The sequence below is a fragment of the Polypterus senegalus genome, chromosome 16 (assembly GCF_016835505.1).
Source record: "Polypterus senegalus isolate Bchr_013 chromosome 16, ASM1683550v1, whole genome shotgun sequence".
NCBI classification, from domain to species: domain Eukaryota; kingdom Metazoa; phylum Chordata; class Cladistia; order Polypteriformes; family Polypteridae; genus Polypterus; species Polypterus senegalus.
Genome location: NC_053169.1, coordinates 3,471,648 through 3,483,804, shown reverse-complemented (window position 1 = coordinate 3,483,804; position 12,157 = coordinate 3,471,648). Strand labels below are relative to the sequence as shown.

At 49.2% G+C, this 12,157-nt stretch overlaps 1 protein-coding gene across 3 annotated transcripts in view; it reads right to left on the bottom strand.

Moving 5' to 3' along the window:
• The window catches only part of elovl5 (ELOVL fatty acid elongase 5), a 34,831-nt gene extending 23,188 nt beyond the window's left edge, over positions 1–11,643 (bottom strand). Inside the window, exons 1-3 of one of the 3 annotated variants that reach the window (XM_039738268.1) lie at positions 11,568–11,643; positions 10,819–10,886; positions 2,791–2,855 (exon numbers count right to left, since the gene is read on the bottom strand). In XM_039738268.1, the coding sequence (XP_039594202.1) occupies positions 2,791–2,848 (58 nt within the window). In that variant the 5' untranslated portion in view covers positions 2,849–2,855; positions 10,819–10,886; positions 11,568–11,643. The other 2 variants (XM_039738269.1, XM_039738267.1) reach the window with 2 other exon arrangements.
• Between the last annotated feature and the right edge of the window lie 514 nt (positions 11,644–12,157).

The window sequence follows — 12,157 nt, the reverse complement described above, 5'->3', positions numbered from 1 at the left end:
CCACGTGTCGATGTCACGGAGAGCCTGCCTTGTAATAGTGCAATGAATGACAACGCCTGCCTTCATATTCGCGGTGCTGCATGGTGATGATGAGCCTCGTGAAGTCCTCGCAGTTTGGCTCTTATTTATTAATATGCCAAACTTGGCAAGCCAGATACGTCAACTTGAGGTGGACACAAACTACCTTACTTAGATCATTACAATCAGAGGGCACAAAAGGTGTCCAATTGGCTATTCATGTTGCCAAACATCCAACAATAAAAACGTCCAATGGCAGTCCGACCCACAGTTCTGCAATGTGCAAAGCGCGCGTGTGGGCGGCCAGCTGCTCGACCGGGACTGCACTGATTAAGAAGGCCTAACCCTCTGCCAACACCCTGAGAGGCTTCAGCTCTACAGCAGAGCCTCTGGACGCTCAGGAGGCGGAGCTTTACGAACAGCTGGCTGAAGGAGAAGTCAAAGGTCACACAAGGAATTACGCTTGCCATCAGCCTAGGCTCTTAACTATGGAGGGCAGGAGCCTGACACAGTCGCAAGTATCGGCTCTAAAAATGGCATCTATGCAGGAGGGCGTTTGTGTGTGTGCCAGTGACCAAATGGACGGATTGACAGAAGCAGGATGGATTGAGCCCAGTCATGCGGACTTCACCGAGCGCGATGACCTGACCTAAACCTGCGAGTGATCCTGTGCCATATCTTACTACACGAGTCTCAACACTCCATGCTACTTGCCAAGAAGTGACCAAATGGACGGTGGTTCTCCCCACTCTTGATTTAGACGTCGACTCTGGGAAGTCATATCGCCCAACACTATTTGCTACGTCCTTTATCTTGAACTCTTGTACTGCACTTGTGCTTCCTTTGCTTACATCCTTGAGATACTCTGCACTGCATTCCTGGGACTGACCTCTGTGCCCAGTTGCCATCTGTGTGCCGTTTGCATTCTCTTGTGCTTCTGCCTGCATTTTACACGTATGCCACTTTGTTTAGCTGGTAGCCTTAAACTGGCCCTGGTATGTGTGCGGGCGTAGACGTGCGAGTGAGCAGCCATTTCCTGCCTTGTGCCCAGCACTACCATGGACAGGTTCTGGCTTGGTCACCCACTTGGTCATTTAAAACGTGTTACGCACGCGTCCTCCTGCTATCAGTCGGGACCGACTCCTTTTCTTCTGATGTTGCATTTTGTTTTTTTATTAGCAATGTCCACGATGAAGCTTTCTGTATGTGACTGGGCGCTCTGCAGATGCTGTGGTGCCACTTTTTCAACTTCTATTTAAAGAAAACTGATTTGAAGTTTAAGATCGTACAAGACACAGGAGTTGACAGATGAGCACCGTGTGCTAAAGGTGGCCATGCAAAGAGATTTACAAAATAAATGATTATGAGGGGTCTACGGCTAGCTGGCACCAAATCGCCCCAACCCAGTAACAAAAGAGACGACAAGCCGGTAATCTGCTTTGGGACAGTCGATCGGTTTTCACTTCTCTGGTCGAATGAAAAGCCCTCACAACTTGTAACATAACCAGGAGTCTCTGCTCAAGATGTCAGGCCCCACAAGTCTGCCGAGCCAAACACCCAAAGCTGCGACTAAACACCAAATCTGCTCTTCGCAGGACTTCGCAGGAGTTGTTGAAGCTAACAGGGATGTCACTCAAAGCGCGAGAACAAAAGATTTCTGCATAGGAATTAACCGAATTATCAAACTCAAGAGTACACTGTGGCCTTCTTTATGAGGCTTCATTCTGCTTTCCATTTTGGTTGCTGCTAAAGATGGAGCGCTCATGCAATGTTCTCACTTGGCTTAACGCAGACAGAAACTCCAGCTTATAACGGCTGCCATTCTAGTAGGTTCCCAGTCGGGCTGAATGTGTTCACAATGGTGACATGCATCTCTGTCATCTGTCTGACGGACCCTTGGACTCTTCCTCGGACCAGTACAGATAATGTGCCTATTCTAGAGGCCAGTCCTCTCAGACCGGACCACCAGACCAATGTAAAGATCCCGTCTGCAGATCTCGTCCAAACGCAGAAGCACAAGAGCTCATCGCCACACACACCTGCTTCTCCAGCAATACGGTCTCGTCTGGGCCATCTCAACTATTTCCTCTCAGACATTCGGTCCGAAAATGGCACTCTCCCTGCCCGCAGCATGTGCACATTTCACTTCTGCTGGCCATTCGGATTTGTTTCTATGCAGTCAGAAAGCTTCAAAGCTGCTTCTCTGAATTCGGCTCACACGCACCAGCAGCACTGATCAAGTGACGCTCCTCTGAGGCGCATCCTTTTACTTTCCTTTTCCACCCACTCTGACATTCGTTGCCCCATCGCCACCCTTCTGCCACTCCCAGCATGCTCTATTGCTTACTTCCCATTCCTCGATTACTGAAGACTCAACGTCTGAGCCAGCGGCTGTCGATGTGCTTGCCAGGCGTAAACACGACGTTCTCGGTGGAGGTGGGAAGTGGCCTTGACATTGAAATTTGATCTCCTCTTGTTGGGCTCCCAACAGAAATGTTTGCTTTTTTGGCCTCTGACAATGGTGGTTTGCGTGAAGCCGTTCCTTACGCGACTTTGTTGTTAGGATTTGCCCTGAGCAGATATTTTCTGCCAGTATTGTCACTGTGGACGTTCACCAGTGTTGAGTGAGTCAGTTTTTCCTGACTTGGCAAAAGGCCCCTTGCAGACCCTCCCAAAAGTGTCTGTTAGTCATCTTTTTACAGTTTGAGAAGAATTCACACACAGCAAGCCAACAGAGAGGGAGCAAACATTTGAGCTCGGTCAACAACCCACCTCTTGGTCCCATCCAGGAGTCAATGTAAGTATTTGTAGCTCGATTGAATGCCTCCATTTCCAGCCTAGAAAGCAAACAGAAAACTATTATTCGCCTGGGAATACAAAAGAAAGCCAAGATGTAAATACAACACTTAATGCCAAGCAAGACAACATCTGAAGTCTTCTACTGCAATGCTATCTGAATGCCAGGACTGAGTGGCTACAAAAGGTGCCCCCTACAAACTGACAGCCAACCCAAAATGATCCTGCAGCAGATAAAGGGGTACAAGTCGAAAGGATGTCTAACAACACTTCACTTTTTGACGCTTCGCTTTACAACAAAGCATAGCACCTCGGTGGGTGGCCATCTTCGTTTTCCTCTTCCTCCACCATAATTACTTTCAGGGGTCAAACTGGGAAAGAATGGAACTGCACCGCCAACGCCAACAAACTCCTGCTGTGAGATCAGTCGGGCTCTGCTTCAGGGCCCTTCCACCATTAAAGGTCAAAGTCAGCGCCCATCTGAGTGAGACTTGGTCAAGCCGTGCATGTCGTGTTCTTACACCATTAGAACGGAATTCAATTTACATTTCTGTGCGACTTCTGCCCAGTGGTTTCATTTTAAAATGTGTTACATTGGCTTCTAATCCGTTCCCTGCCACGTTTGATTGTTTAATTTGCATTGACGGCTTACCCAACACCAACCTTCAATGGCCGCTTGACTGACGTAGACACGTACACCGATTAGGATATTTTACCACACAGCCGGCCAATCATTTTTTATTACGACTTTCAGGCTGCTCGACTCGCCTTCTTGGTGCCGTTACTAACAAGCACTGAAAGCAGCAAGCAGGTTAGGGAACTCGAGCCCCCTTCATATTTAACGTACGCTCTTTAAACTTCACTCCCAGTCCCAGCCCAGAATGGAGACATTTCAAAACGTGAACTCCTTCACTGGAAAATCAGCCACACATTAGCGTCCTTCCTGAAAAAGCAGATTTAATGGAAGGGATCGCCAACCCTAGGAAACCCGCTTAAAACTAAGCTAAGAATTTGGTGCAGTCGCCAAGCACAGATCCGAAAATGTCTCAAATGTACTAAAAAAAGCCATCCACAAAATGGCTGCATGTAAACAAAACCACAATGCAAATTTCAAGATGTTTCAGATAGTAAAAGAACTCGATAGAATGACTAGAAATGAAATGGGCAGATTATATAAATATATATATTTATTATATGAAGCAACTAAATCTGAACACCAACAGCATGAGGTGCAAGGCCGGGCCAACACAGAGCCAGCAGCCAGCCAGCCGCAGCTGCATGTCCACCATGACGACTGTCCACACTAAAACAAGGACAACATTCATAAGACTGCGACGTTTCATGTTCTACTAAAAGTGCTCTCTCAAGACTGTGGGCCTTCACCACTTCTTCGTAATTCTCAAATTTCTGGACTCGTTGCCTAACCCTCTTCCTGACTTCATAAACACTAAAAAATTCTGGTCAAGGTGGTAGCCCTGCAATAATTCTATGTGATGAACAGCAGCTCTGAGGGTTAGGGTCAGATATTAAAACAAAGTCAGACTCCATTATAGTACTCATGTGCAGAGCACGAGCGCCAAGCTCACCCACCGTCCATAACGCAGTTTGTCAGAAGGACAAGAAAAGGAGCCGGAGAGCAGCAAACGCCCAACAGGGCTGATGCCAAGGAAAACTGGCAAAGCCCTAACTTTAGAAGTCCACCTGCTTGGAGCCGCCATCAACAGATGAGTTTGAAGTTCAGACTTGAAAAGTGAAAATGATTCAATACGTCTAAGCTCAGATGGTAGCGAGTTCTAGAGGTGAGGGTAAGACGGGCGAAGGGGACAGTCAAGTGGACGGAGAAGGAGGGTCTGAGGGTCCGGGAGGGAATGGCGAGCCTTAAAAGTTAGTAGGAGAATTTGGAATTGAATTGCAACTGAACTGGAAGCCAGCGAAGCTGCTGCAGGACGGGAGTGATGTGGTGAACAGAGGGGCTTCTGGTAATGATGAGGGTGGGCAGCTGAATTCTGGACCAGTTGAAGCTTATAAAGAGATTTGCGAGAAAGACCAAAGACAAGGGAATTGCAATAATGGAGACGAGAAGTGACGAGGCTATGAACGAGGAGAGCAGTGGAGTGGGGCGAATACGATTAACGTTACGCAGGCGGAAATATGGAGTCCAGGAGATGTTACTGATGTGGGACTGAAAGGACAAAGTACTGTCAAGGATGAGCCCACAGAGCAGCACAAGACGTAGTCCTGCTGTGATTTGTCCTCAGCGATGCTTTGAGCGCACAGTTGATTTTAAAAATGGTGATAATTTAATCTGCAGAAAAAAAAAAATGAAAATGCACTTCCACTGCCAAAAGTGTCTTATTTTATTTCCGTCCATTTTCTGAACACACTTAATTGGGCTCTGGGGGTCCTCAGTCAGCACCAAAGACCGAGTAGGATCCGAAAGCTGCCAGAGCACGCCAGGTGCCTGCCAGGTCCATTCACCCCTTCAGTCGGGCACATTTAGAGTACCAAACGTGGAATTCATTTTCGTCAGCTTCGTGCTCTTTCTCTCAGTAGTCAGACAAGCGTGCCGCTCGGCATCGTCTCCATTCCTTCCCACACTACGAGGCCTTGTCGACGGCCTCACAATAATGCGTTGCAAAACGTTGACATGGCGTAACACGTTCTAACATCTCACAGTCATCAAGAAAGTATGCGCGAGCCCGGAAGATTAAAGTTAAACCTTACAAAGTAGTTAGCCAGCTGCTCAAACTTTAACTCCGAGTTAGCCGTCTGTTAACAAACGAACAGCAAGTCTTGTCATTAACCCCTCCATGTAAAACTGCTCTCAGTCTGACGCCTACGGAGCCTGCGTGGACCGTACGAGACACACCATGAAGTGAGCTGAAACTCAGGAGACGGCCGTAGCTGCGGTGCCAGGGTTACAAGGAAACGCTCCACATTCACGTGTGCTGGACCCTCGGCTCCCAGACTGGCTTTGCATTACATAAAGAGCCCCTCTGTTCATACGGCACACGCGATTGGCTACGCATTTACACCAACGCTCTGCTCGTCGCACTCCGCTGGCCGGAGCCGCTCGGTCGAGATTTATTGGGACCGACTGTGTCGGTTTTGTCCTTCACGTTCTTCGTGATGCTGAACACTCGGAGTCACACAGCTGGCTGGCGTGTGATGTGCAATCAGACATTCTGCGAGTTTTTATTTTTTTTTCCTTTCCTGCTAATTTACTTCATTTCAACTAAGAGGGATGTGATTTTTTCCTAAGCCTTTTGGTGTTGGCCTCGTCCCCAATAACGTCACACCGCTTGAGAGGATGAGAGGACCACGCGGCGAAGGCTCTGCAAAGCAACAGAAAACACACAAAGGAGACCACCATGCAAATCTCCACCCCGAGCAGCACAAGTAAAGAAAATGTGCCCTCAGCTTTGAACGGAGTGTGGTAGACGGCCGGGCACCGGGAGAGGGGCAAGTCCTGGATTGTGCGGGAGCCACCGAACTGGAAGGCTCAACCCCGTGGGGATCCGTGGCCACCGCCAGGGGGTGCACAAAGGACTAAGGACCCTCGGACCGCAGCACTTCGGCCACACCAGGAAGTGGAGATCATCGGGCAGCACATCTGGCCGGGCGCGTTACGACAGGGGCCACCTCACTCCGCTCGGGAGCCGCAGTCAGTCGGGTGGAAGAAGAAGAAGCAAACTAAAGGACCGAGTATTGTGGTGGAGAAAGAAAGCGCGTGCGTCGTGAACATCTGCTGTCGTGTCCGTCGTGTCTTTCACGAGAGAGAGTTCTGGAGCTGGGAAGTGCGACGTGCACAAAAAGGAAGAGCGTGTCTACTTCTGAGGGAAAAGAAGCAGGAGGTTTAGGGAGGACCATCGCGAGGGACGTCACAATTGTACAGCGAATTTAGCAGCTTTAAGGAAGACATTGAGAGACAAATGAACAAATACCGTCAAGGGGTTAATTAAGGGTGTGAATTAGTGACTTTCAAAGGACCCTCATACAATTATCATTACTTCAATTCGCTGTTCAAATTAACAGTTTAACATTTCCAAACAAAGTCGTATTCAATTCGGTGTCACTGGGCACAAAGTCTGCTCCGGCAGAAACGCTTGAAACGGTGCAAGCCCATCACAGGCCCACCGCACACTCAATCCGGAATCAGCAATAACTTCACACATGAAGTCTCCCACTGTGGATTGGATGAGAAGGGGCTCTTGGTCCAGCTTGACCTTTGTGGTCAAATGACACACAAATGACACACAAATGACACACACGACTTGGGCCGAGTTATATGACAAGCTTGTCTGTTGCACTGAAGATGCCGATGACGACACCAACCCAGCACGGTCACTAAAACGTATTCCAGTCTCTTAGCACATGACAACGATGTACACGTTAGGCTGACCGATGACAGCAGAGAACTCAAGAAAAGAAACGTGCGAGTGCCACTTGGCGCTTTGACACTGAAATAGTCCCCAGTTTAAGTCATCAAACTACTAGAGGAGGATGAAACAAGATGGAGTCCCACTTTTAAGGACTGAGCTTTTTAAGGACATTTATTTATTGCTGTCGTTTTTATGTCTTTTAAAGTTCTTATTCTTTTAATGTCCTGTTTTTATGAAGGGGGCTTGGGGTGGTTTGTTTTAGTGCTGTGTAGAGTGGCCGAGCTGTGGACCTGAGCTCCAGTTGCATTGGGTTGGCAGTGGTGTGGAGCCTTCCCATGCAACTGGAGTTTTATGGGGGGTGGTATGTGGTATAGCGGGTCCACAGCTCACTGAGTAAAGGCCATTTTTAAATAAAAATGGACGCGCTCGCGGCTTAGCGAGGGGACGTTGGGCCATAGCGAGCCGTGGGGCGATCCTTAGGGTGTGGCCGTTTCTCACCGAGTGCACAGGCGAGGAACTGCCCACATACGTGATTGTCCCATGGCTAATGGTGCAGCTGCTGTGGCCCTCGTCATTTAAAAAGAAGCGCGAGTCGGTTTTGGGGGGAAAAAAAATGGAAAAAAGAACGAGTTCAGGAAAAAGAGGAAAATAGGACGGAGGTTACAGGGAGCGAGGAAGCATGCGGTGCAGGAGAGACAGACACGCGGTGCGTGCGTGTGGTGAGCGCGGGATCGAGGGCAGCTGTAAGGAAGCTGGGTGTTAGGCCAACACGCAGACGTTTGAGTTGAGGTTGTTCCCGCTTAGTGACCAGGTAGCGGGAGTGATCAGGTGAAAGCGACGAGCCGCAGAAGGCCGCGGAAAGGCAGCGGAAGTCGGGAGGCTTGGTGGTGGAGTCCCCAATGTGTGCGTCCTGGTCATTGGTGGACATCAAGTCTCGGGGACTGGGATGAGAGCCAAACCGAAGCCAGGGATCGGGAGGTCGCCAGTCTTTTGAAAGTGTAAGAGGAAGGCAGCTGCAGAGAGCGTCTTGCCTGCTGCTAAGCCCTAAAAGGATAAGCAGGTGAGATGCTAACAGAAAAGAAGCACCAAGCTTATCTGTTGTTGTTTTAAAGACTGCTTCCTAAAGAAGATTTTAACCTCTGGTTTTTAAGGATTGTGTTTTTCTATTGGTTTTAACCTCCATCTTTTATTGGATTATTTATTGAAGAAAGAACTGCACTATTTATTGGAACACTGTTTTGTTTTGATGGACAGTTTTAAATAAAAGCACTATTGCACTTTTTGCACCACCCCCTTGCTCAATTGTTTATTTGCCTCCATTGACTAGCTCACTCGGTTTCATTATCGACGGTGTTGGGTTCAAGGGTTCCCAAACATCAAAGGGAGTGTGGAGCCAGAACCCACATCGTCACAAGACCCCACAACACAAGTCAAACAACTTTGACAAGACGCAAAGGAGAAGAAAACCGAACGGCAGACCTACAGGATATTCTCTGCCATCACGACCGGCTTAGCAAACCGTTTGAAAAGCGCAGTAGGAGCACCAAACAAACGTGTATCACGATATGAGCTCTTCAACCCTGGGACATGAGAATCATCTGCCACACACCAAATGAGCGGGACCCCCAACTGAGGACTCACTTTCTGGAGGCTCTCGTCAACATCTTCTCTCTTACGGCTCCGATTTACTGCATTTTTGGCATCGATATGCGAGCTGATTAGCGCAATAAAGTGGCGGAGCTGGGCGCTCATTCCAGGGCTGTCGGTTTATTGTCAGTTTATCTGTAAAAGCCGAACCTTGAAACTTGAGCAAGTGCTGTCAGCCTTTGCCCAGTCGAGAGCAGAACTGAAATATTGTGCAGGGCAATAAAACGGACACGATTAGATAAGGGAAGGCCGACCTGAACAGGCAGAACTAAATATCCAAGTGAACGTCACTGACCACAACCAGTGCAGAGAGGCAAACGACGGGCAAAACGTTGTATTAAACAGCGCCCACGTGTCACGACGAGAAGGCCGTGTTCACGCTGACACTGACACAGGTGACAGTCCCAAAGAAGTGAAGGATTGTGGGGTTTAAAAGTCTGCAATGCCCATCATTCACAGCACGTCCCTTGGCAAGTAAGGGGGCACAGATGGCTGTTATTTCAGGGTAAATTCTGACAAACGCTCCAATAGTAGTGACACTGGATGTGGCAGACAAAAATGGGTGCCAGTCACACGGCCGCGTCTGGAGTTCCCATCCCAACTGCTCCTTTTAGCTCTAATTTAATAAGCATAAGAATTTAATACCAGACCACCCTGTACCTGCTCTTGCATTGCTCTGTTGAGCTTTTCACACAAACGACGAGATTCTCCAATTTCTAACTTCAGCACGGAGCTAATAAATCCAAGACACACTCCGGAGTTTATGACGTAAGAAGATATGACATGTCGTGGCCTTCTCAGCTACTGCCTGGCATCTCGAAATGTGTGGCACTGCGACGACCCAGAAAAGGAAACCACACAAGATGACGCGAGGCTGACCTACGACACAACGAACTCCCCTTCCATCGGGTGTGCTTTTAAAACGAAATACAAAGGAGAATGATGGAGCAAGAGACGTTTTACAAGCATTACTCCACTAGAACCGCCAATAATTCTTAAGCTAAAAGTACAGAGAAGAGGCTGGATGCATACAAGGAATCACAATGAAAAGCACACAAAAATTATAATATGGAAATAAAGTTTTCTGGAACGTTCATCTTAAGAAATATGTTGAAGCCTTGAAAACATGACGTTAAATCAACTGGAAAAATGGCCAGAAAAACAACTGCTCTGCAAAGTTAAGGAGCACGTGCAGGTGAATCAGTGTGACATGCGCGTCACAAAGACCCCGCTTTAGGACCACCCGGACAACTGAGCTTCGACGCAAACGCCGAGCTGCGGACGAATTCAGAAAGCCGACGACTGAACCGCCAAGTCCGTCACAAGGCTCGAAGGACACCGCGAGTCACTCGCCGAAACTAAATGTCAGGTGGGCACACAAAGATGTCGTAAACGGTGCTGACCAGAGGCGTTCAAAGGTAAACACATTCGTGCGGATGTCAGTCAGCCTCTCTGCCTTATTACAACATCACGCCCGGGGCCCCACCGACAGTCCCCCGGGGCCATCCGTTAAAGTGCTGTCGTCAGTGTTTTACGGTCTAATCACTGAAGGGTGGAGGCGCCTACAAGGCAACAATAAGGCAGCTCTAAGGCAGCTCGAGACACGCCCAGGCAACGAGGCGATCACATTCAGCGGGTTCGGTAACTGGACGGACGGACGGACAGTCGACAGACCCCCTCAAGCAGCAAGAGATGCGACGCCAAGGACTCCTCCGACTTCCTTAACTTTTTTTAACTCCTGCCTGCCTGCCTGTCTAAAGCTGTCAAGTTTGACACGAACTGAAGCCCCACGCCTTTTGCGCGGGTCGTGTCCATCCGGGGTCCACCTCAGTCGTTCTATTACAAGCACTCGCTCGGAAAAAGAAGCGACTGCTGGAGCTTACAAGTAACCGCGTTCAACACAAGCCTAGCCTGGTGGATAAAAATGGTGCGCAGCAAATGCCGATCGCATGGCTTCACGGAAAGTCTTTCTTACCTTATCCCACAGCGTAATGCCGCTAGAAAGTTGACTCTCCGGGCTCTCGGCGTTTTTCAACTTGATGCCTGCGGGGGAAAAAAAAGCGAGAGACAGAAAGATGAGCACAGAGCTGTGGCCCGCTGCACCTGGAGCCGACGGGAGAAGATGCGCACAAGTGATCCTCCTCCTGCTTCGACTGGCGGCGGCGGGCACGTCATCGCAGGCGGGCGGGCGGGCGTACTGCCAGCCAGCGGGTCGGGGCTGACAGATGAGTGCGAGGGGCCGACCTAAAAAGACTTCCGTAGACTTGATGCACGAGGGAGGACACGCCGGTTCCTCGCGTACCCTGCACAGCACGGCGAGGAGTCGCATTTCCTCGTTTCTCTCGATTTGTCCATACTGAAAAGCACGGAGCCAAAGCAGCGCCTGGTTTTCTCGCGACTTTCTTTAAGCGACACTTGCGCTCCGAAGGCTAACTTCTTCTTAAACTGTTAAAACAGTCTGACGCGGAGATGAAGACGATGTGGCTCCAAATGCACAGTAAAAGAACGCGAAGAGGAAGAGTGCCAAACACCTAAACAATGGCTCACTTGTAAACTTGAATTTGGCTCGCGGAGGAAGCTTCTAGAATGAAACTTAAAACTGTGCGTCTTTCGTCCTTCCAAGGGACGCCGTGGTTTGTTGCCACACCACTTTTCCTAACTGAACACTTTCAAATATACGAAGGCGTACGGCGATCGGTACGACTCAGCCGATCATTACCTCACCCTGTAACCGCTAGCTTTAAAAAGAAACCCGTAGCGGATTTCGGGCTGGACTGCTCGAGAGGACTCGGCTTCGTCACCCCATTCATCTGGCGTCTGCGATAGCCAATCAGTGCCGTCTGACGGCACGGGGGGCGGGGCGAGACTGCTCGGTGATTTGCGCACGCTGAAAAGTAAAAGCGGAAAGATGAACGGCGTTGTAATGGCCGGGGTGACGGAGGGAGATGTGGCGGCTTTGCGAGCAGCCCGTTACGAAGGCGAATATATTACGGGGAGTCAGCGTGACTTCTTTAGGCCGGGCTGAAATGCTGTAATCTTGGGGGTCCGTCGCCTAGAGTGTGAGAAAGCAGAAGAGGCAGCGGTTTGTCTGAAACGCTTCCTCATTCAGCGACACCGCTATTCTACATAGGTATTAGTGCCGTCCTCCTAATCGGATGCATACACCGGAAACTTGAAATACTGTATAACCGTTATTTGAAGAAACGTTTTAAAAGACACCACAGGCCCACAGTGTGACCCCGTAGCCTCCCTGTGCACATTGCATTTCCTTTCTTAATAGTAATTACTGAGTCCAGCAGAACCTAATGACTTGT